This window comes from Oncorhynchus clarkii, chromosome 4 (genome assembly GCF_045791955.1).
Source record: "Oncorhynchus clarkii lewisi isolate Uvic-CL-2024 chromosome 4, UVic_Ocla_1.0, whole genome shotgun sequence".
NCBI lineage: Eukaryota > Metazoa > Chordata > Actinopteri > Salmoniformes > Salmonidae > Oncorhynchus > Oncorhynchus clarkii.
The window spans coordinates 14,147,617-14,172,726 of record NC_092150.1 but is presented as its reverse complement, the minus strand read 5'-3'; the positions used below and the strand labels follow the sequence as shown (position 1 = coordinate 14,172,726).

At 40.1% G+C, this 25,110-nt stretch overlaps 2 protein-coding genes across 5 annotated transcripts; both read right to left on the bottom strand.

Moving 5' to 3' along the window:
* Nucleotides 1-1,247: 1,247 nt before the first annotated feature.
* LOC139406472 (troponin I, fast skeletal muscle-like) lies at nucleotides 1,248-15,687 on the bottom strand. 3 transcript variants are annotated; one of them, XM_071149092.1, is made up of 7 exons: nucleotides 15,607-15,687; nucleotides 9,948-9,980; nucleotides 9,559-9,595; nucleotides 9,258-9,386; nucleotides 9,011-9,100; nucleotides 8,738-8,881; nucleotides 1,248-1,360 (listed from the first exon to the last, which is right to left on the bottom strand). In XM_071149092.1, exons 2-7 carry the CDS (start codon nucleotides 9,953-9,955, stop codon nucleotides 1,268-1,270), a joined length of 501 nt encoding a protein of 166 aa, XP_071005193.1. In that variant the 5' UTR covers nucleotides 9,956-9,980; nucleotides 15,607-15,687; the 3' UTR covers nucleotides 1,248-1,267. The 3 variants fall into 3 exon arrangements, with proteins under 3 accessions (XP_071005193.1, XP_071005194.1, XP_071005192.1); XM_071149093.1 differs by lacking the exon at nucleotides 1,248-1,360 and adding an exon at nucleotides 2,162-2,519; XM_071149091.1 differs by lacking the exons at nucleotides 1,248-1,360; nucleotides 9,559-9,595; nucleotides 9,948-9,980; nucleotides 15,607-15,687 and adding an exon at nucleotides 2,356-2,519 and having other exon boundaries at nucleotides 9,258-9,452.
* An 803-nt stretch (nucleotides 15,688-16,490) lies between these two features.
* Nucleotides 16,491-23,224, bottom strand: LOC139406467 (troponin I, fast skeletal muscle-like). 2 transcript variants are annotated; one of them, XM_071149084.1, is made up of 7 exons: nucleotides 22,986-23,224; nucleotides 18,994-19,026; nucleotides 18,861-18,903; nucleotides 18,578-18,706; nucleotides 18,316-18,405; nucleotides 16,968-17,144; nucleotides 16,491-16,857 (listed from the first exon to the last, which is right to left on the bottom strand). In XM_071149084.1, the coding sequence occupies exons 2-7, from the start codon at nucleotides 18,999-19,001 to the stop codon at nucleotides 16,762-16,764; spliced, it is 543 nt and encodes a 180-aa protein (XP_071005185.1). In that variant the 5' UTR covers nucleotides 19,002-19,026; nucleotides 22,986-23,224; the 3' UTR covers nucleotides 16,491-16,761. The 2 variants fall into 2 exon arrangements, with proteins under 2 accessions (XP_071005185.1, XP_071005186.1); XM_071149085.1 differs by having other exon boundaries at nucleotides 22,967-23,069.
* Nucleotides 23,225-25,110: the final 1,886 nt, after the last annotated feature.

Below are 25,110 nucleotides of genomic sequence, written 5' to 3'. Positions count from 1 at the left end.
CAATTATACACATTGTGCAAGGACTTATGCCATGTTAATATGATATGAGTGAGAATGACTAACAAAATCAATGGAGGCCCCTCTGGAGGTCAGGTACCCTGGGCACGAGCCCTGCGTGCACGGTCGGTATTCAGCCATGCTTTCTACAAGTTTAGATAGCTGGTTAGACTAACTACCAATAAAAAAAGTGTTAGCTGACATGGCTAATTGAGTGACTGTCATTGACTGACATAACAAGAGAAAAACTGCTGGCACACAACCACATTTCGAAATTGCACCTGGGGTATTCAACTATTCTCACTCTGAAATAGTAAGTTGAGATCCGACTGAATTTCCCCCAAAAATGTCATAAATAAATAATAATAATTTGTTGGGGGCCCTAAGCGACCGCTTATGTTGCTTATGCCTGGAGCCGGCCCTGCTTTGACTATCCTCCATCCTGACTTTGTATTTAGGTCATTTGGCACCAGAATTAGCCTAGTTCTATATCCACCAGCCATCTGCTAAAATGTAATGGCCCCTCCTAGGAATCTTTTGGGGGAATTTGTTGTGGCAAATTTTTCTGTGGCTCTGTATTACAGTTTAGTTATTTAGCAGACGCTCTTATCCAGAGTGACTTAGTAGTGAGTACCTACATTTTAATATTTTTTCGCACAGGTCCCACGTGGGAAACGAACCCAAAATCCTGGCATTGCAAGCACCAAGCAGTACCAAATGAACCACAGAGGACATATTGTAAGCATCATCTAATTTGTCCTTTAAAGACACAGATTGTTAAATATGATACCCAGTGAAAAGTGTCACCTTGAAAGTAAGGGAAACGGTTTTGCAAATGTGCAAGAAGAAGAAGATACAGACATGTGAATCATGCATCCTCTGGTTGATCAGTTATAGAAGATATTGTCATGCATTGTTCACACAGAGTTATTTCTCCAATAGGCTTTAACAATACAATCACAACTTCAACCATTTCTTTTACATCTGATAAAGCACCATGATCCAAATACAATCCTTACATCACTCACCTAATATCCTTTTTCCATTCAATATATATCTATCTATCCAGATTTCTCCATTTTTCATCTACCCAGATTGAATTCTACACTGTGATTGACAATAAAACCAAAGCACTTGTCAATAAATCACATCAAAGCTGTAGTAGGCAAAAACGCAAAGAAGATCTATTACACAGATGATCCATATCTGAATTGATTACCATGGCCAGCCAACAGGTTTCTTATTTCTCCCATACCTGCAGTTGTGTGTGCTACGGTGAGGCAGTAGAGGGCGTCATATCCATGCTAGTCCACCGCTGTCTTGCTCTCGCTACAGCGGAGATGTCACAAGATACAACACCAACCTATGGTGTCATAAGACACAAGAAAACATAGGTTTTTCATCATGAATACAAGAAAACATCATGAATACTCAACTACCCTGGTCAACACACTATGCATGCTGATTTTTGTGTGAGAAATACTAACAATCCAATATTCGGTAATTCACGAATTAGCCATTATAGGCCAAAGTTAAAATACATGTTTCTAATGCTAATAGTAATAGTTTCTATGCTTATAAAAACGTATACATGTTTATAAATGTTTACAAATAATGAAATACTTATTTACTAATAGATTATAAATAGTTTATTAATGCGTAGTCATGAAAGTTGTTATAACATGTTACACTATATTCATTCTTAATTTTTTATATAAAGTTACTGCTTATATTTTTGTATTAGTATTAGTATTGAACATTTGATTAACTCTACAATTGATTAAATCCTAGCCTAAATATGTTTGTATCAGTTTCCATTCACAAGATGGCCAAACAATAAAGAGATGCTACCAATTCTAGGAGTCATAATTACAGCAGGATTCGGCAGAGAGAAAAAGAGAGAGGGAGAGAGAACATGCACAGAGCATACACCTTTTGGTTTGTGTGACATGTTCTAAGAAATTATGTCCTAAGATGAAAGTCCTTCAGTCGTTACATTTTTTTTTACAACTAGCTTCTAATTGCCATCTGCTATTGAACATTGAATAGTGTTCTACTCATACTCAAATCAAGTAGGTAACTGCATAAGTCGTGTTCTCTTTTTATTCATCACAAAACCCTAAAAGACATGCAGGCAAAATAAAAATGCTATTCCAGTTGTAAAGGTTCAAATATTTATTTAATATTCAGTCATATATACTTAAGTACATTTCTTCATACAGCAAGTGTTCTTCAAAATATGTTCAAGTTGCTGTGAAAAGGGAAATTATCTTAGTCGACAACATGGTCATACAAATCCATATCTGACTTAACCACAAAACTACTTTATATATCTAACATCTAAATACAAAATACAGCCATGGCTGACAACAACTGACTTATTATTAGGACATAGAGAAAGGCAGGTGAAATGGGACTGAGTCGTGCCACAGATATTATGCTGCCTCAAACATCTTCTTTCTGCCGTCCATGCCTGCCTTGTCATCAATGTTCTTACGCCAGTCACCAACTGCCTCTTTGTCCTGTAAGGGTAGAGTGGGTGTTACAGCAGAGAGATCAGGTCAATAGAGAATCTAAGCTATTTGTTTAGGTTATTTAAAATTTGAGCTTTAAGGGTTTTCATAGTGATATTAGTCAATATGGATATACTCCAGAATGTTATGAAGAGTGATCAGATGAATTGCAATTAATTGCAAAGTCCCTCTTTGCCATGCAAATGAACTGAATCCCCCAAAAACATTTCCACTGCCTTTCAGCCCTGCAACAAAAGGACCATCTGACATCATGTCAGTGATTCTCTCGTTAACACAGGTGTGAGTGCTGATTGAGTTCGAATAACAGACTGGAAGCTTAAAACAGAGGGTGGTGCATGGAATCATTGTTCTTCCTCTGTCAATCATGGTTACCTGCAAGGAAACAAGTGCCGTCATCATTACATTGCACAAAAAGGGCTTCACAGGCAAGGATATTGCTGCCAGTATGATTGCACCAAAATCAAACATTTATCGGATCATCAAGAACTTCAAGGAGAGCAGTTCAATTGTTTTGAAGAAGGCTTCAGGGTGCCCAAGAAAGTACAGAAAGCGCCAGGACCGTCTCCTAAAGTTGATTCAGCTGCGGGATCGGGGCACCACCAGTACAGAGCTTGCTCAGGAATGGCAGCAAGCAGGTGTGAGTGCATCTGCACGCAGTGAGGCGAAGACTTTTGGAGGATGGCCTGGTGTCTAGAAGGGCAGCAAAGAAGCCCCTTCTCTCCAGGAAAAACATCAGGGACAGACTGATATTCTGCAAAAGGTACAGGGATTGGACTGCTGAGGACTGGGGTAAAGTCATTTTCTCTGATGAATCCCAATTTCCGATTTTTTGAGGCATCCGGAAAAAAAAAGCTTGTCCGGAGAAGACAAGGTGAGCGCTACCATCAGTCCTGTGTCATGCCAACAGTAAAGTATCCTGAGACCATTCGTGTGTGTGGTTGCTTCTCAACACAGCCATGAATGAAGAACGGTACCAACACATCCTCCGAGAGCAACTTCTCACAACCATCCAGGAACAGTTTGGTGATGAACAATGCCTTTTCCAGCATGATGGAGCACCTTGCCGTAAGGCAAAAGTGATAACTAAGTGGCTCGGGGAACAAAACATCGATATTTAGGGTCCATGGCCAGGAAACCCCCCAGACCTTAATCCCATTGAGAACTTGTGGTCAAACCTCGAGGCAGGTGGACAAACAAAAACCCACAAATTCTGACAAACTCCAAGCATTGATTATGCAAGAATGGGCTGCCATCAGTCAGGATGTGGTCAGAAGTTAATTGACAGCATGCCAGGGCGGATTGCAGAGGTCTTGAAGAAGAAAGGTCAACACTGCAAATATTGACTCTTTGCATCAACTTCATGTAATTGTCAATAAAAGCCTTTAACACTTATGAAATGCTTGTAATTGTACTTCAGACAAAAATATCTAAAGACACTGAAGCAGCAAACGTTGTGGAAATTAATATTGGTGTCATTCTCAAAACTTATGGCCACGACTGTATGTAGGCACTGATACATAGCCTCGTGAAGTATCAAATCAAATTTATTTATAAAGCCCTTAGTTTTTGGGGGTTTCTGTTCATTACTCCACTATCTATATTTTTGACAACTTTTACTTCACTACATTCCTGAAGAAAATAATGTACTTTTTACTCCATACATTTTCGCTGACACCCAAAAGTACTCGTTACATTTGGAATGCTTAGCAGGACAGAAAATGTTTCAATTCACACACTTATTAAGAGAACATCACTGGTTATCCCTACTGCCTCTGATCTGTCGGACTCACTAAACACAAATGCTTCATTTGTAAAATATGTCTGAGTGTTGGAGTGTGCCCCAGGATATCCGTAAATTTAAAAAAACAAGAACACTTTACCGTTTATTTTGTAAATATATGAGGAACTTTTAATTATTCATACTTAGATTTTTACTTTTGATACTTAAGTATATTTTAAACCAAATACTTTTTGACTTTTACTCAAGTAGAATTTTACTGGGTGACTTTCACTTTTACTTGAGTCATTTTCTATTAAGGTATCTTTACTTTCACTCAAGTTTGACAATTGGGTACTTTTTACACTACTGATATTTGATCAACTCCCAATATTGAGCGAACAGCATTGTTTTACAAAGTATCTTTGAGGGATAGGTTATTGGCAAGAGTGCATCTGCCATCACCGCTGAGCACACATACAGTGCCTTTGGAAAGTGTTCAGACCATTTGACTTCTTCCACATTTTGTTACATTACAGCCTTATTCTAAAATAGATGAAACCAAATAAAATCCTTAGCAATCTACACACAATACCCCATAATGACAAAGCGAAAACAGATTTTTTTAATCTTTTATCTAAAACTGAAATACCTTATTTACATAAGTATTCAGACCCTTTGCTATGAGTCTCAAAATTGGGCTCAGGTGCATCCTGTTTCCATTGATCATCCTTGAGATGTTGCAACAACTTGATTGGAGTCCACCTGTGGTAAATTCAATTGATTGGACATGATTTGGAAAGGCACACCTGTCTATAAATGGTCCATCAATTGACAGTGAATGTCTGAGCAAAAACCAAGCCATGAGGTCGAAGGAATTGTCCATAGAGCTCCGAGACAGGATTGTGTCCAGGCACAGATCTGGGGAAGGGTATCAAAAAATGTCTGCAGCATTGAAGGTCCCCAAGAACACAGTGGCCTCCATCATTCTTAAATGGAAGAAATTCGTAACCACCAAGACTCTTTGTTGAGCCGGCTGCCCGGCCAAACTGAGCAATCAGGGGAGAAGGGCCTTGGTCAGGAAGGTGACCAAAAACCAGATGGTCTCTCTGACAGAGCTCTAGAGTTCCTCTGTGGAGATGGGAGAACCTTCCAGAAGGACAACCATCTCTGCAGCACTCCACCAATCAGGCCTTTATTGTAGAGTGGCCAGACGGAAGCCACTCTTCAGTAAAAGGCACTTTTCACACCACTTGAAGTTTGCCAAAAGGCACCTAAAGACTCTCGAAACATGAGAAACAAGATTCTCTGGTCAGAAGAAACCAAGATTGAACTCTTTGGCCTGAATGCCAAGCGTCACGTTTGGAGTAAATCTGGCACCAACTCTACAGTGAAGCATGGTGGTGGCAGAATCCTGCTCTCAGGGACTGAGAGACTTTTTATAGTCCCGTAACCCTTTAAACATTCAACCTCCAGCTGCGTACCCCCTCTAGCACCAGGGTTTGCGCACTCTCAAATGCCGTTTTTTGGCATCGTTGTAAGCCTGCCACACACACTATGAAATATTTATTAAACATTTGTCACAATATAACAAATAACAATATAATATTAATCAATAATTTTGCTCTTTATTTAGCCATCTTACATATAAAACCTTATTTGTTCATCAACAAAATGGTGAATAACTCACTACAGGTTAATGAGAAGGGTATGCTTGAAAGGATGCACATAACTCTGCAGTGTTGGGTTGTATTGGAGAGAGACTCTGTGCCTGTATTTAGTTGTCATACTAGTGAGGGCCGAGAATCCACTCTCACATAGGTACGTGGTTGCAAAGGGCATCAGTGTCTTAACAGAGCGATTTGCCAAGGCTGGATACTCTGAGCCCAATCCAGAAATCTGGCAGTGGCTTTTGATTTAAATTACATTTTCACAGAACCGCTTTTTGCAATTTCGATGAGACCCTCTTGTTCAGATTTCGGTAAGTGGACTGGAGGCAGGGCATGAAAGGGATAACGAATCCAGTTGTTTGTGTCATACGTTTCAGGGAAGTACCTGAGTAATTGCGCATCCAACTCACTCAGGTGCTTCGCTATATCACATTTGACATTGTCCGTAAGCTTGAGTTCATTTGCACACAAAAAAATCATACAATGATGGAGAGACCTGTGTGTTGTCCTTGTTAATGCAGACAGAGATGATCTCCAACTTCTTAATCATAGCCTCAATTTTGTCCTGCATATTGAATATAGTTGCGGAGAGTCCCAGTAATCCTAGATTCAGATCATTCAGGCGAGAAAAAACATCACCCAGATAGGCCAGTCATGTGAGAAACTCGTCACCATGCAAGCGGTCAGACAAATGAACATTTTAAGATGGTCTCTCAATTCAGGAAACGTGTCAGTACTTTGCCCCTTGATAACCCGCGCACTTTTGTATGTTGCAAAAGCGTTACATGGTCGCTGCCCATATCATTGCATAGTGCAGAAAATACCCAAGTGCAGTGTACCCAAGTGGGGTCAGGAGCAACTGCTTGCACTCACATTACCACTCCACTATGTCTCCCTGTCATGGCTCTTGCACCAATCAGTACAGATACCAACACATCTTGACCACCAAAGTCCATTTGATATCACAAAGCTGTCCAGTACTTTAAAAATATCCTCTCCTGTTGTCCTGGTTTCCAGAAGAGGATGTCTTCCTTAATGGCCCCCATAAACGTAACTGATATTTATCAGGAGCTGTGCCAGGCCCGCCACGTCTGTTGACTCCTCCGGCTGTAACGCACAGAATTCATTGGCTTGTATGCGAAGCAGTAATTGTTTCAAAACATCTCCTGCCATGTCACTGATGCGTCGTGAAACAGTGTTGTTTGATGAAGACATTGTCTGTATAGTTTTTTTGGCCTTTTCCCCCAGCGTTGTCCCAGCCATATCCATGGCAGCAGGAAGAATTAAGTCCTCCACAATAGCATGGGGCTTGCCTGTTCTAGTCACTCGGTAGCTTATCATATAAGACACTTCTAGCCTGTTCTTATTAATGGAACTATTGCTTTTATACATGCCTTACTACTCGAAAGTCGTCTTAATTTTCACTCAAAAAACTCCTGTGGCTTATTTTTCAAATTGGCATGTTTTGTTTCTAAATGTCTGCACAAGAGTGAAGGATTCATCAAGTTGTGAGATAGGACTTTTGCACATATAACACACTGTGGCTGAGGAAAGGCACTACTCCCAATATAAGTGAACCCCAAATAAATGTAGTTCTCATCATATTTGCTCCTCTTCGATGGTCCAACGTCCCTGTCTGTTGTTCGGTGCTTTCCCAGGTAAGGGGGCAGTAGCTCTTCGGCTGCATCAGATTCACAACTGTCAGTGTCCATGTTAGCTGGGCTAACAACAAATGTAGAATTACTGATGCTAGCATTGGATGAATTGAACAACTTGTGTCATCAACAGGTGCAGGTGTAGTACTGCTGGTTGTAGCAGTACTACCAGTAGAGCTGGTATTTGTCTCTATGGACACAGGCCTTACTTTTTTTAACCATTTATACATTTTTGAGCAAACGGAATGAGCAGCAGCTACATTTGACTACATACGGACCGTTAGTGGAATTCCCGCAAGAGAGTAACGGTTAATGTGATTAATTATTTGACTAGGCTACCTGTATTTGACATTGTGTTGTTATTACTCTGAACACTAGATGGTTTCATTTAATTTTTGCCAGTGAAACTAGGCTACTCAGGCGAGAAAAAAACCTCACCCAAATGTATAGCCCCGTTGGAAAATATAAATGGACTTTTTGAAAATGTGAGGGGAAAAATATATATATATTTTTAAATGTTTTATTTGACCTACCCTTGACGGCATTTCGCGTACCCCAGTTTGGGAATACTTGGCCTAGGCTATTGGTTGCATTCAAGACTAAGTTGTTTCTATTGTTCTCAGTTTTTCAGGGTCAGAGTACCCTGTCATTACGGTTGTTTCAGGGTCAGAGTACCCTGTCATTACGGTTGATTCAGGGTCAGAGTACCCTGTCATTACGGTTGTTTCAGGGTCAGAGTACCCTGTCATTACGGTTGTTTCAGGGTCAGAGTACCCTGTCATTACGGTTGTTTCAGGGTCAGAGTACCCTGTCATTACGGTTGTTTCAGGGTCAGAGTACCCTGTAGTTACGGTTGTTTCAGGGTCAGAGGACCCTGTCATTATGGTTATTTGTTTGGTATTAAAAAATATTTTGAAAATGTCTCCCTTCATTTAAAATTATGTAGAATTGCATGAAATGCTTTTTGCTAAATTATAGAATGTCTTCTGCTTCTGTCTTCTGCACCACTATACGCAAATTCGATGATAGAGACAGGCAACGCTTTATTATAAAGGTGACCCCCCCAACTCAAAACATTTTACATCTTCCCATGGGTATTCACTGATATCCTTCCATAGTATTATACCAATTCTCTGCTTTGTAGATTTCCACACAAATACCCACCTCCTCTTTGACTTCCTTCTTCACTTCTTTCAGGTTGGCTCTGAAATCCATAGACACCTTGTGCTTGGAGCCCAGCAGTGCCTGGAGCATGGAGTCAGCAGACAAGCCTTGGAACTCAATCACTTTAATCCTCAAATCCTCAATCTGTGAAGAGAGGAAGTCAGGAAAAAGACTAGATCTGCACTCTTAACAAGAGAGAAAATCAACAAACATAATCAACCTCAAATGCCTACAATAGGATTTAATTTGACAGATTAACTTTGGTTTCTGTACCTCTTTGTCACACTTGCCCCCTTTGTCTGCCAGGTCGTATCTCTCCTCATCCACTTTATCAATCTGGTGATGAATTGTCTTGCACAGTTCCTGCAGGAGGTTATTAACAAAAAGGAACCTTGAACAACTAAAGATTGAAATGAAGAACTGAATGTAATAAATACAACCCACCTGCACTGTGGCGCAACGAAAGGGAATTTCCTAACAGTGTCGATTGAAAATGTAGTTTAAGCATTTGATACTGTACCTGCAGTTCTGCCAATGACCCAGGCATGTCCAATGCAGCGCAGTTCTCATCCATGTAAAAAAAAATATCTTCCACTGCCTCTATGGCCTCTGCATCTAGCAAGCCCTTAGCAATCTGGAGCATCAAGCTCTGGAGAAGGAGAGAGAAGCAGGAATAGTGACACAACTGGATGAAGGTTAACAGTGGAATACACATCACAACGCACAAAGACTTTCATTATAATGTAACATTATAACATATTGTGCTCAAGATAAAGTTTAATTACAAAAAATTGAATTCAATTTTACTTGTGACAAATTACCTTCAGATGATGCTTGTGACTCGATGCCATTATTTTCCTAAAAGAGTTGATCAAAAGATGTGTGAATTTTCATAAAAAATTCAGATTTTTTTAAATTGGGACATGGGGCACTGGAGAGGTAAAGATGAGTTTCCAACCATTAATAAAAAAAAAGGCAATTTATTGATACTGTATACATGGATGTCCAAGATCATGAAGTATACATCATAGAGTGAATGTTATATTTATTTTCCCACATTGAGCATATATAAAATATCCCATCTTACCCCACTTGCCCCTAATGGGAGGCTATTCCATTGATGAACACCAATATAGTAGTGAAGTTAATATTATTCACACAGGACAGACAAATATAGTCACTGATATCATAAGAACATATTGGAACTCACTCAGACATCTTGGCCTCTTGTTTGCTTCAGACCCTTTTGGAAAGAAACGACAATACAACAATGTAATAAACTCAACACTAACCCTAACCCTAACCCTAACTTGCAAATATTTATGCACTCTTGACAACTTTTTTTTTCATTTGAATAGCATTTGAATACCAATAGCAATACTTTACCAAAACAGAATTGACTTCGATGAATGAGAGGTAACATTGTGCTTCCTCATGTAACAGTTAAGAATGTGTCGTAAACTCACTCCACAGCTAGCTTGAAATGTCGCCAATGGTGCTATCAAATTGGATCCTTTTCTACAGCACAACTAGTTTTGGCGGTCACGTGTGTTTGCGACCAGAGGACCAGTAGTTCAAGCCCAGAAAGGGGACAGGGACAGCACTGTTAGCAGCACACTGACACTAGTTTCACGTAAGAGGGTTAGGATAGTTATTTCCCTGCTGTGTTCAAGGAAAGGAGCTAATTTCTAAAATTGTGTCTAAGGAAGGAGCCAGCTGTCTTCTTGGGATTCTCTTCTGATACTGTCAGTTGTCATCAGCAGGTCAATTATAACCTAACACTTTCTCATGTGCCTCCAAACCGTACTGTAGCACAGTACACCACTGAGACAGCCAAGGACGACGATTTGAAGGAGCTTCATCCCCAACATACAGAATAATCAATAGATTTACAACCACGCAGCCTTCGCCCTCTAAAAAATAATGATTGGACAAAATGATGAAACATGCTACATGTACTTTACAATATTTGTAAGCATCTGCCAGTGACTGAGGATGTGGTCTTGAAGGACAGAGGTGATTATCTGTGATGTATGTGACGACCCAAGACATATTCCCATTCCAAATTAAAACGATTTCAAGCTAATCTTTGAAGATCCAACAACAATCAAATTGGAAATGCTAGTAATTATAAACTTACAAAAAAATCATTACATTTGTAAACAAAACCAAATGTACTTTGGCATGATGCACATGACATAAATACATGACAACTGACAAAATCGAATTAAATGTATGTCCACTGACGTCAAAGGAGACTGGCGAGTGAGTATAGCTTTCTAAATGAATTTCTCATGTAGGAGTATGGTTTAAAAATATCAAGTAGCTGGCAATGTTCCCAAGAATTTGCTACACCTCATTGAACAGCGATGTTCGCCAGAATTTGCCACGGTCTGATTCGGTCACGTCAGTTACACAATTAGATATATTTAACACTACATTCCAGACTATATTGAACTCAAACAAACATATTAAATAAGATAAACATGTTAACCCTGCACATTCTTATTTCTTGTGAGATTTATTTTATGATAATTTTATGACTAAAAGACAAGTGAGCAAAGTTGTTAAATAAGTGATAATGCTCGAGAAGCCGGTGTTTGCGCTTTAAACCAATCAGCATTCAGGATTAGACCCAACCGTTGAACAATGCTCTATAATATGGGTGGTTTGACAGGACTATACCCCCCCCCCCCCCCCCCCCCCCCCCCCCCCAGAGAGACACCTGGTCTGATCTCACGTGTGCAGCTGATTGCAGGGTTTCCAAACTGAAGGAGGAGTGCTAATCCAGAACAGCAAAATCAGTGGAGTTGCTGAAATCCTGTGATTCTTAACCAAGCTGAAAACAGGGAGCAGATAGAGAGTCAGGATAGACAGGTGAGAGGTTCTCACCTGTTAGAGAAAGCTGGCGATCGAGCAGTACACACGTCTGGGACTGTGACAGGCAACTGAAATGTTATGAGGGTTTTAATTGGATACTGTGACAGGTCAGAAAAACTCTGCATTTCTCTTTATGGAATTGGATTGAAGTCCCGCTCCAGACCAATGGTTTAGCAAGCTGCTGTAACTCTAGTCACAACCCAACCTCCCTGCTGCCTTCATATACATAAGCAACCCTTCAAGATTGTTATTGTAGTTGTATTGCTTATTTATGTAACCGCCTGTCAATTGCAAGATGAGTTACAAACGTACAGTGAAGACCAAGACTGTACAGCAGAATTATTCAGCCTATTTGTCCTTGCGTTGATGCTGGACAATTAGTTCTGGTTTCGGAGGACTCTGCAAGTACTGTCTACCCTTCTCTGTGGTAGGAGATTATGTAGAGATGTAGGATCTTAATTTGAGGCAGTTTGCTACAGCAGGAAAATAATCTTGCAGCAAGCAACAGGAAATATGTAGTATTGTGTGTATTATAATTAATGGACATATTTGTAGGGGTTGATACATTTTTCGTAAGGGAAAATCAAGTCTGAAATGTCCAAGTGGGAATTACAAGCTTCAGAAGCCTTTTTAAACCTCAAATACACTAGAAGTTTTACATTTCCTGCATTACAGGAAAGTTCTCCTGCAAAAGGGTGAAGAGTCAGTGGGATGTCTCTATTCTTTGTTATTATCTTGCTTGTCCTTTTCTGTACCCTGTCCAGTGCAGCTTGCTGCTTCTTTGTGCCACCCACCAGCAACATACTGACATACTCAAGGCGTGGTGGGATCAGTGTGGTGTAGATTTCCACAAGGTCCTCAGTGTGAAGACTGTTTCTTGCCATCACAGTCAGGAAGGATAGATGCTTTGAAGCCCTTTTCACTGCCTGGTCAATATGTTGGTTACCACTGAGTTGGTTGTCCAAGTGGAAGCCAAGGTATTTTGTTCCAACTGGAACAGCCTGTCTACCCAGGTTCATTGGAGCCTGCTGGTGGGGATTTCTAGAGAAACAAATTAGTTGGACAGAAGTATGTTGTTGTCTTCCGCCCATTCATCCAGTTACTTCAACTCCTCTTCCATTGAGGTGTCATTTTCAATGTTTTCTAGCCTTAAAGAACAGGACAAATCAAAGATGACTCTCCGAGTGCACATGTGGAGCAGAAAGAGGTAAGACGAGACAACCCCACCCTGTGGGACCCCAGATGTTACCTCTGTCCATGAGCTGTACATTCCATGTGCCATCCCCCTCTGTGTTCTCCCTGTTGTGTAGCTGTGAGGCCAGGTGAGTAGCCTTGGACACAGACCCAGACTGGTCAGATGCTGGAGGAGTTTAGCATGGTTGACACGATCAAAAGCTTGTGACATGTCAGCCACCAGAACCTGAACCACCGTGGTTTGCTTTAAGTCTGTCTCTGTAAGCCAGGTGTGTGTGACTCTGACCAGCTCATTTGTTGTGCTGTGGTTAGCCAAGTATGCATACTGGCTTTTGCATTCCTGAAGAGCAACTACTGTAGGTAGAAGCTCTTCACAATGGACCTTTCCTGGAATTTGCCCAGACAGGATGGAGGAGATATTGGTCTCCAGTCACTTTTCTTTCCAGGACTGGGAACCACACTTAAGGTACATAACCCAATAGGTGTTTACTAAGTGTGTGACCACCAGAGATTGCCTCCCCCCCCCCCCCCCCCCCCCCCAATCCTCCCTGATACACGTGTACATATTGGACTATAAATTGTGCCTTCATGTAATATATGTATGGTCAAATGCCATTTACTTTATGTTCTTCTCTTTTACTATGTCTTATTGTTTTGCAATGTTGAGAAGGAACCTGCAAGTAAGCATTTTGTTGGACTTTGTATACTACGTGTTCTTTACATACGACTAATAACACTTGAAACTAAACTGAAACTAGCTAGATCCTCTGCAGATTCCTTTATTACCCGGGGAGACATCTGGACAAAATGCTTTCTATATAATAAGAACAATTTGGTGGGTGCTTATATTTGTCCTATAGTGGACAAAACATTAAGGACACTTGCTATTTCCATGACACAGACTGACCAGGTGAATCAAGGTGAAAGCTATGATCCCTTATTGATGTCACTTGTTAAATCAACTTCAATCAGTGTAGATGAAGGGGAGGAGACAGGTTAAGTAAACATTTTTAAGCCTTGAGACAATTGAGACATGGATTGTGTATGTGGATTGTGTATATGCCTTAGAAAGAGGTATGTTAGTAGGTGCCAGGCAGACCGGTTTGTGTCAAGAACTACAATGCTGCTGGGTTTTTCATTCTCATATCCCGCTGCTGGTTTTTTGCATATCCCAACACCCCCTTTCACGGCCACTGTGTCTTAAAATAACTTGTTACATTAGTCAGAATATAATATTCATGTAAACTGTGCTACTAGAAGAATAAATACAAATCCTCAATATACAGTACATTCGGAAAGTATTCAGAGCCCTTGACTTTTTTCACATTGTTACCTTATAGCCTTATTCTAAAATTGTTCAATTGTTTTTTCCCCTCATCAACACATTACCCTATAATGACAAAGCGAAAACACGTTTTTTGAAATGTTTGCAAATGTTTGCAAAAAAATAATTAGAAATATCTTATTTACATAAGTATTCAGACCCTTTACTCAGTACTTTGTTGAAGCACATTTGGCAGCGATTACAGCCTTGAGTCTTCTTGGGTATGACGCTACAAGCTTGGCACCTGTATTTGGGGAGTTTCTCCCATTCTTCTCTGCAGATCCTCTCAAGCTCTGTCAGTTTGGATGGGTTGCTGACCAGCTATTTTCAGGTCTCTCCAGAGATGTTAGATCGGGTTCAAGTCCAGGCTCTGGCTGGGCCACTCAAGGACATTCAGAGACTTGTCCCGAAGCCAATCCTGCGTTATCTTGGCTGTGTGCTTAGTCGTTTTCTTGTTGGAAGGTGAACCTTCACCCCAGTCTGAGGTCCTGAGCGCTCTGAAGCAGGTTTTCATCAAGGATCTCTCTCTACTTTGCTCATCTTTCCCTCGATCCTGACTAGTCTCCCAGTCCCTGCCGCTGAAAAACATCCCCACAGCATGATGCTGCCACCACCATGCTTCACTGTAGGGATAGTGCTAGGTTTCGTCCAGACGTGACGCTTGGCATTCAGGCCAAAGAGTTCAATCTCTGTTTCATCAGACCAGAGAATCTTGTTTCTCATGGTCTGAGAGTCCTTTAGGAGCCGTTTGGCAACCTCCAATCGGGCTGTCATGTGCCTCTTACTGAAGAGTGGCTCCCGTCTGGCCACTCTACCATAAAGGCCTGATGGTGGAGTGCTGCAGAGATGGTTGTCCTTCTAGAAGGTTCTCCCATCTCCACAGAGGAATTCTGGAGTCTGTCAGAGTGAACATCGGGTTCTTGGTCACCTCCCTGACCAAGGCCCTTCTCCCCCCGATTGCTTAGTTTGGCTGTGCGGCCAGCTCTAGGAAGAGTCTTGGTGGATTCAAACTTCTTCCATTTAAGAATGATGGAGGCGACTGTGTTCTTCGGGACCTTCAATGGTGCAAACATTTTTTGGTACCCTTCCCCAGATCTTTGACTTGACACAATCCTGTCTCGAGCTCTATGGTCAATTCCTTCGACCTCATGGCTTGGTTTTTGCTCTGACATTGACTGTCATCTGTGGGACCTTATATAGACAGGTGTGCCTTTCCAAATCATGTCCAATCAAAGGAAACAGGATGAACCTGGGATAGATTTTGAATCTCATAACTAAGGGTTTGAATACTTATGTAAATAAGGTATTTCTGTTTTTTTATTTGGTAGATTTGTCATAATGGGGTATTGTGTGTAGATTGATGAGGGAAAAAATATATTTCATCCATTTTAGAATAAGGCTGTAACATAACAAAATATGGAAAAAGTCAAGGGGTCTGATTACTTTCCAAGTGCACTGTAAAGACACTTACCACTGAAGTGTCAATAAGATTCCATCTGATGTTTAAGTGAGTATTTATCTGTTGAGAGTAGGAAAGTAATAAATTACAGTAAATGCAAATTGTAGACAGGAAACATTTAACTACAATTTTGAAAACATAAAATTGCTTAGTCAATTTGTTTCAATTGTAAGAGTGAACAATGAAATAATATACTTGCTTTTACTTTGTAATACAAAAGGGAAAAATGCAAAATAATGAAGTAACTCACCTTAATTTCAGTGACAATGACAAAGACCTCAAAAAGACTGCAGAAAACATTGCTGAGCCCAATTGTTGACAGGTTTTTTTCTCATATTAGCCTGAACTGTTGAATGAATAAAATCTATAAAACAAATCTCATGATTTTACTTAACATAAAGTTTTCTTCATGCAACAATAACTGAATAATGTTCCAGATAACGTGGTACAACATGACAGAAAGCATTGATTTCAAAGCCTCTAGAAACGTGTTACTGTACATGCTGCACAAATTAGACTAGAAAATCGGAGACGAGTATTAAAGAGATTGAACGGGATTTTAAAATGATTCTTATTTTTCATTTGGAGGATGTAACGTATCATACAAAATGGGTGACGTTGCACACAATTGTGCACAATTTTCAGGAGCCCATTTGGACTTTTGAGCACTACTTTCAAAACTACTGTCTGAAATGAATGAAAACCTTTATAACGCATCTTTAACTATAGGAGTGATCTGCATATGTGACTTTTGAAAAGAAAGAGATATGGGCAACTCAGCACTCCAGTCTAGAACATTACCAGGGAACCACTCTATTGAAACTCTATTTAGTGGTTGCAAGATTTTGCATTTTAGTTCTCTTAGTGTATCAGAATGACAAAATATAAATTTTGAATGATTTCCTTAAGACAATTTATTTGAAAAGTTTGTCACTGTACTACAGGGAGTAAAGCATTAAACCAACATACAGACCATTACACACATCTTCCTTAGACTTTCTTACTCTCTGTTTCTGTTTCCTTCTATTTATTTTGTGTCTTCAAAAGAAACAAAGATGTGTCATATAGTTACAGTACTGGTTGTAATGGGTATCAATCAGTATGTGGTTGACAGTAAGACATTACAGGACAGTAGTCAGTCACATCATACAAACACAGCCCAATGATCTAATTATCTCCCTGAAACATCTTCTTCCTGCCATCCATACCGGCCTTGTCGTCAATGTTCTTGCGCCAGTCACCAACGTCACGCAATTCCTTATCCTGTGATGGTAGAAAGGGTGAGAAGACAATGAAGTGTAGAATATCAAGGCCTAAAGTTCGTTCAACATTGACAATGTCTCCCGATGCGATATCCAACCTAATGGACCCACCTCTTTCTTCTCATCTTTCTTCACTTGTTTCAGGTTGGATCTCAAATCCATTGTCACCTTGTGCTTGGAGCCCAGCAGAGCCTGGAGCATAGCGTCAGCAGACATACGCACTTTCTTCAGAGCTGGCTTCTTGAACTTGCCCCTCAGGTCAACTATTTTGATGTTTAGGTCTAAAACCTTGTGGGTGTAATTTTGGAACAGGAAAATCAGTGATTCAGGTGGGCTCAACAGAGGGACTGTATATATATAAAATATATTTATCATATTCCATATATAGCAACAATACTGTTATATTTAAATATATATTGTACATACAGTGCCTTCAGAAAGTATTCACACCCCTTGACTTTTTCAAAATGTTATTTTGATACAGCCTGAATTTAACATTCATAAACGTGTTTCTACACACCATACCCCATCATTTCAAAGTGGAATTATTTTTCAACATTTTTTCAAGTCAATTAGAAAATGAAAAGCTAAAATGTCTCGAGTCAATAAGTATTCAAGCCCTTGGTTACGGCAAGCCTTAACAAGTCACATAATAAGTTGCATGGACTCACTCTGTGTGCAGTAATAGTGTTTAATATGATTTGTGAATGACTACCTCATCTCTATAGCCCACACATACGATTATCTGTAAGGTCCCTCTGTCGAGCAGTGAATTTCAAACACAGATTCAGCCACAAAGTCCAGGGAGGTTTTCCAATGCAAGGACTGGGCAAATTTTCAGGATAAAAATGGAACGAAATGGAGCTAAGCACAGGCAAAAACCTAGAGGAAAATCTGGTTCAGTGTGCTTTCCACCAGACACTGTGAGATTGATTCACCTTTCAGCAGGACAATAACCTAAAACACAAAGCCAAATCAATACTGGAGTTGCTTACCAAGAAGACAGTGAATATTACTGAGAGGTCGAGTTACAGTTTAGACTTAAATCTACATTAAAATCAATGGCAAGACCTGAAAATGGTTGTCTAGCAATGATCAACCAATTTGACAGAGAATGAAGAATTTTGAAAATAATAATAGGCAAACGTTTCACAAACCAGGTGTGGAAAGCTCTTAGAGAATTACCCAGAAACACTCACAGCTGTCATCACAGCCAAATGTGATTTTACTCAGAGATGTCTCTGTAATTCATTTTCAATACATTAGAAAAAATTTCTAAAAACATGTTTTCAATTTGTCATTGTGAGGTATTGTGTGTGTAGATGGGTGAGAATCAAAATCTATTTCATCCATTTTGAATTCAAGCTGTAACACAACAAAATGTGGAATAAGTCTTTCTGAAGGCACTGTGTATTTATATTGAAACATAAAAAAATGAACAGACAGGACAGTTGCTTACCTCATTGCAAACCATGATCACTTTATATTCTAAGTTGTATCTCTCCTCATCAATCACATTAATTTTGTCGTACATCTTTTGGCAAAGCTCCTAATGAAACAATGCAACAAAGGAAAATGTAACTGTCTTCATATAATACCTATTTTTATGCTTGAACTTAGTACAGCTGAACCGGATAGAAGCACAATTCATATAACACACTGTATCAAGCAGGTATGATATGTTTTCATAATGTCTGTCTTTGAATATCTGAATATCATACCATCAAATCATCCTTGGAGTGGGACATCTCCAGAGGAGGGCAGTTCTCTTCCATGTATCTCTCCCTCTCTTTAACTTTCTCTAATGCTTCAGCTTCAAGCCAATCCTTTGCAAGTGCCAGCATACAACTCTGGAGACAAATTATGACAGTTGACAGATAATTGACCTACATCTCCCTTTGTTTTACTACTTTTTAAAAGTATGATATATTGTGATTTTTATACATTATTAAATGTTTTATTCTACGTAAAACATTAAAGGAATGGCTGTGTGGGATTCTTTACCTTCAGAGTGTGCTTACGGCTTGAGGACACGTTGCCTTTCTTGCTATTGGACCAAGGAAAGAAAGTCAGGTTAAGTACAACTACCTAAACACTTGAAACACAACATGTAGACAATGTATTGGCCTATACTTACTCAGCCATCTTGGCTGTTTTGTGTCTTCACTTCCTAGAAATGCAAAACAATAGTAATCATGAATTATGTACTCATAACAGCTAACATTTTACCAACAATACTGGTATATCCTCAACTATACCAATTACAAAACTACACCAGTAAGATTACTGATACTATTATATAGGATAAGGTACATGGAGAATGCTAGACCAGTCAATACAAAAAAGTAGTCCAAGTCTGAAAAAAGTATATATTTTTTAAGCACATTGAATAAGAGTACTCTAGGCTATTTCGAATTTGTGTTATTGAATCTGTCCCTTTTTACAATTATGCCTGTTCTGCCCTACTTCCAACGGGGGCCGTGGCATGCAGTTATGATTTACAACTGTCTTCTTATTTGCTCTTGTAATTGAGACAAGTGATAAGAATACATTCCGAATTCCTTAAACTCAGTCGACTCCAAATCTTTGGTCTGGGCTCTGGGTATCGTTTCCCTGGAGATGGGGAAGTTATCTTGTGTTGAGGAGATCTAAATTGGGCCCAGATCTTATCTAAAATGGCTCTGTGTTATTGTAGGCTTGTCTCCGAGAGGTCACAGTAACCCAACACCGCAGCTGGTGGTGCCAGCCCTGCCACCAGCCCTGCCATTGCCTTCCAGAACATCCCTTAGATGACCAAGACATTAGGCCTTGTCTCAAAAATAACTGCTGCTGCTCCATCAGGTCAGTTCATTGTACTCACTCAACTGTCTCCATTCTCCATGATTAACTACACTGAATATACACCACCGTTCAAAAGTTTGGGGTCACTTGGAAATGTCCTTGTTTTTGAAAGAAAATCTAATTTCCATTAAAATAACATCAAATTAATCTGAAATACTGTGTAGACATTGATAATGTTGTAAATGACTATTGTAGCTGGAAACGGCAGGATTTTTTATGGAATATCTATATAGGCGTACAGAGGCCCATTATCAGCAACCATCACTCCTGGGTTCAAATGGCACATTGTGTTAGCTAATCCAAGTTTATCATTTTAAAATGATAATTGATCATTGGAAAACCCTTTTGCAATTATGTTAGCACAGCTGAAATCTGTTGTTCTGATTAAAGAAGCAATCAAACTGGCCTTCTTTAGACTAGTTGAGTATCTGGAGAATCGGCATTTGTGGGTTCGATTACAGGCTCAAAATGGCCAGAAACAAAGCACTTTCTTCTGAAACTCGTCAGTTTATTCTTGTTCTGAGAAATGAAGGCTATTCCATGTGAGAAATTGCCAAGAAGCTGAAGATCTCGTACAACACTGTGTACTACTCCCTTCACAGAACAGCGCAAACTGGCTCTAACCAGAATAGAAAGAGGAGTGGGAGGCTCCAGTGCACTTTCCATTCTGCTCAGAGCCAGTTTGCGCTGTTCTGTGAAGGGAGTAGTACACATCTTTTCTTTCAAAAACAAGGACATTTCTAAGTGACCCCAAACCTTAGAACAATAGTGTATGTATGTATGTATGTATGTATGTATGTATGTATGTATTGTAGATGTAGAAAATAGTTAATAATAATTGTTACTATTTTCTACACTGTAGAATAGTAGTGAAGACATCAAAGCTATGAAATAACACATATGGAATCATACAGTAACGAAAAAAGTGTTAAACAAATGAAAATATATTTTATATTTGAGATTCTTCAAAAAAAACGTGTTCAACAAATCAAAATATATTTCATATTTGAGATTCTTCAAAGAAGGCACGCTTTGCCTTGATGACAGCTTTGCACACTCTTGGCATTCTCTCAACCAGCTTCATGAGGCATGCATTTCAATTAACAGGTGTGCCTAGTTGAAAGTTAAATTGTGGAATTTATTTCCTTCTTAATGCATTTGAACCAAACAGTTGTGTTGTGAATAGGTATAGGTGATATAGCCTATTTGGTAAAAGACCAAGTCCATATTATGTCAAGAACAGCTCAAATAAGCAAAGAGAAAGTCCATTACTTTAAGACATGCAGGTCAGTCAATACTGAACATTTCAAGAACTTTGAAAGTTTCTTCAAGTGCAGTTTCAAAAACCAACAAGCTCTATGATGAAACTGTCTCTCATGAGGACCGCCACAGGAAAGGAAGACAGAGTTACCTCTACTGCAGAGGATAAGTTCATTAGAGTTACCAGCCTCAGATTGCAGCACAAATAAATGCTTCACAGAGTTCATCTCAACATCAACTGTTCAAAGGAGAATGTGTGAATCAGGCATTCATGGTCAAATTGCTGCAAAGAAACCACTACTAAAGGACACCAATAATAATAAGAGACTTGCTTGGGCCAAGAAACACGAGCAATGGCCATTAGACCGGTGGAAATCTGTCCTTTGGTCTGAGGAGTCCAAATTTGAGATTTTTGCCTACAACCGCCGTGTCTTTGTGAGACGCAGAGTAGGTGAACGGATGATCTGTGTGGCTCCCACTGTGAAGCATGGAGGAGGAGGTGTGATGTTGTGGGTGTGCTTTGCTGGTGACACTTATTTAGAATTCAAGGCACACTTAACCAGCATGGCTACCACGGCATTCTGCAGTGGTGGGACTATCATTTGTTTTCAACAGGACAATGACCCAACACACATCCAGGCTGTGTAAGGGCTATTTGGCCAAGAATGAGAGTGATGGAGTGCTGCATCAGATGACCTGGCATCCACAGTCACCCCACCTCAACCTAATTGAGATGGTTTGGGATGAGCTGGAACGCAGAGTGAAGGATAAGCTGACAACAAGTGCTCAGCATGTGGGAACTCCTTCAAGACTGTTGGAAAAGCATTCCAGGTGAAGCTGGTTGAGAGAATGCCAAGAGTGTGCAAAGCTGTCATCAAGGCAAAGGGTGGCTACTTTGAAGAATCCAAAATATAACATACATTTTGATATGTTAAACACTTTTTTGGTTACTACATGATTCCATATGTGTTATTTCATAGTTTTAATGTCTTCACTATTATTATACAATGTAAATAGTCAAAATAAATAAAAACACTTGAATTTATAGGTGTGTCCGAACTCTTCACTGGTAGTGTATATATATATATATATATATATATATATATATATATATATATATATATATATATTTGTCCAGATTGCCAATTAGGTGATGTATCAGAGATGTCTATAACGTTGTAACAGGCTGTGTAGGTATGTTTAAAATATGGTGTTGAGAGGAAGGAAAACATTTGACGATCGCTTTCAGATTTATGTCTTGTGGTGGTGTACCCTTCTGCATGTCACATCATGAGTCCATTTAGATCTATCATTTACCACCGCACAGATGCTCACTAAACACATTCAAAACACTACTGGTACCTGAGAACATTTTCTTATGCAAATACTACTATTGAAAGTTTACAAATTAAGATACACCGACAAAATAAATCATGAAATACTGTACTAAACAAATAAAATATCTATAAAATGTATTGAAATAAACCAAGTAATTCAGTTATGATTTTTTAAACGTTGGTGTTAATATTTTTCAAATTATATATAATTTCAGTCATTTAAACATTAGTGACAGACATGAAATATATTTGAATAAGGATAAGATGTCATATAAAAAGAGCATTACTACATAAAGCAACAATCCAAAGACATCAGTTCATGACTACAGGAAAGACATTTAACACTCTTGGACTAGAGCCAACAATACCAACCAAATACAAATGAATATAAATACAAATACTAAAATGCATTTCACATGCTGAAATCTTTATAAACCTATCTTCTTTTCCTCAACCAACAGCCAAGTATTGACATTAAATAGGCATATCACTATAATTCTGCAATTTCTCATGAATAAGTTAGCGCAAAGACCGCACTGCTTCTGTATATCATAGCTAGAAAAAATGTAGTTTCTCCGAAAACTAAAACCTGAGTAAAATCTTAATAAATCTTCTCTCCTTCAAATAGTGTCTAACTAGTTAGAAGTACAGGACAGACAGAGAGGGACATACTGTAAACGTTGGTTCTCACCTCGGGACTAAAGAGAGCAGCACAGGCTTGTTAAGAGATCCCCAACTGACTGACTGATCGCAGGCAGCTCAAGTGTTAAGAAGGTATATATTGCATTTTCTGATCCCTCGCTATAATCCTCCATTTCTCTTTATGGAAGCGGATTACAGACCAAACCAATGGGCTGACAAGGTCATGAAATACAGTACGGTGTTTCCCTGTTCCCTCCCCTCCCCCAGCGGCTCTAGTATAAATAACACGTCCTTCAAGATGGTTGTTCTTATTTCATCATCTTTTATTTAGCATATGCCATCACCCATAAGGAGCATGCATGGCCAGTACTCAGAACTTTAAAGGCCACTCACACCAACAGTAATAGAGAATGCTATAATTCACACATTTTCAGAAGGCCAGACATGCAACTGGCACCCATGATGTTTATCGTAAAAGGATGGCAAACTATTGAACTGGTAGTACCTCGGAGGCATCATGTGTCTGAGATTTATGTCCGTGGCTTCTGAGGCGCCCAAAGGACCTGATGACAGTTCTGTCACTGTCAGATCTCCCACTGAAAGACAAGTAAGATGGACAAGGATGGTTCATGGATATCTTTTTCTCTACTAACTCAACTTTTCACTGTGGATGAAAGAATGAAACTGGAAACATCTTGAGTGCTACTTGAAACCATCCATCAATGCTACCTAATTACTAACATTTGTAATCAGTTCTCACATATTTAATCAATTAACAGAGCCATGGCCAGGCAGTAGGCCTGCCTTGCGGCTCGCCTCACTTACCCCACTTCCCAAGAAGAGTTCTTCTCTTCTTCACTCCCACCCTCCACAGCTGCACCACCTGACAACATCTCTTTATATCTAATAAGTGGTTACCCAGGCAACAACCAATAGTGCTCTGCTTGTTTCTTAAATACTGTTTACTATCAACTGATACTGTACCTCTAGCAAACCAGACCATACAATTAGCCAAACCTCTACCCACTGGGCACACACTGGCTGAATCAACAATGTTTCAATGAAATTACGTTGAACCAACGTGGAATAGACGTTGAATTGACGTCCATGCCCAGTGGGTAAGGTCAGAATGTGCTATTACTGAAGATTTAATGTGGTCAGGTCGCATTATATCTGTCAGTCAGGTTGTAAATCACTGGCTGGCAATTCCTCTAGAGGACTTGTGAATATGATTCTAGAGTGATAGACATTGGTGGCACTTCACTCCATATCACGTGATACCACTGTGCCTATCATACTGCACAGTCTAGTCAGGCTTACATGTACTGTAAGTGCAATGGCCGTTGTTGGTGGAAGAAGGTGAGGACCAAGGTGCAGCGTGGTATGTGTCCATATTTATTAAAATGAACACGGAAATAACAAAAATAACAAAGAGAAACGACCTAAAACAGTTCTGGCTGGTGCAGACACACAACAGAAAACAATCACCCACGAAACACAATAGAAAACAGGCTCCCTAAATATGGTCCTCAATCAGGGACAACGATTGACAGCTGCCTCTGATTGAGAACCATACCAGGCCAAACACAGAAATAGCAAATCATAGAAAAACGAACATAGACAACACACCTAACTCACGCCCTGACCATACTAAAACAAAGACATAACAAAAGAACTAAGGTCAGAACGTGACAGTACCCCCCCCCCCCCCAAAGGTGCGGACTCCGGCCGCAAAACCTGAACCTATTGGGGAGGGTCTCGGTGGCGGCTCTGGCACGGGACGTGGACCCCACTCCACCATAGTCCTTGTCCGCCTCTGGCAGCTCCTGGCTGACGGACGGCTCTGGCAGCTCCTGACTGACGGACGGCTCTGGCAGCTCCTGACTGACGGGCGGCTCTGGCAGCTCCTGACTGACGGGCGGCTCTGGCAGCTCCTGACTGACGGGCGACTAGGGCAGCTCCTGACTGACGGGCGACTCTGGCAGCTCCTGACTGACGGGCGGCTCTGGCAGCTCCTGACTGACGGGCGACCAGGGCAGCTCCTGACTGACGGGCGACTCTGGCAGCTCCTGGCTGACGGACGGCTCTGGCAGCTCCTGACTGACGGGCGACTCTGGCAACTCCTGACTGATGGGCGACTCTGGCAGCTGAGGACAGACGGGCGACTCTGGCAG

Bases quoted from the DNA above. Each gene is read 5' to 3' on its own strand.
- LOC139406472 (XM_071149091.1), bottom strand. From the start codon at position 9,452: ATGTGTATTCCACTGTTAACCTTCATCCAGTTGTGTCACTATTCCTGC. The intron at 9,101-9,257 runs GTACAGTATCAA...AACCTCCTGCAG, and splicing joins GGTCATTGGCAGAACTGCAG to GAACTGTGCAAGACAATTCA. The intron at 8,882-9,010 runs GTACAGAAACCA...CTCTCTTCACAG, and splicing joins GGGGCAAGTGTGACAAAGAG to ATTGAGGATTTGAGGATTAA.
- LOC139406467 (XM_071149084.1), bottom strand. The intron at 17,145-18,315 runs GTAAGCAACTGT...TACACCCACAAG, and splicing joins TGATCATGGTTTGCAATGAG to GTTTTAGACCTAAACATCAA. The intron at 16,858-16,967 runs GTGGGTCCATTA...CTACCATCACAG, and splicing joins AGAAAGATGAGAAGAAAGAG to GATAAGGAATTGCGTGACGT.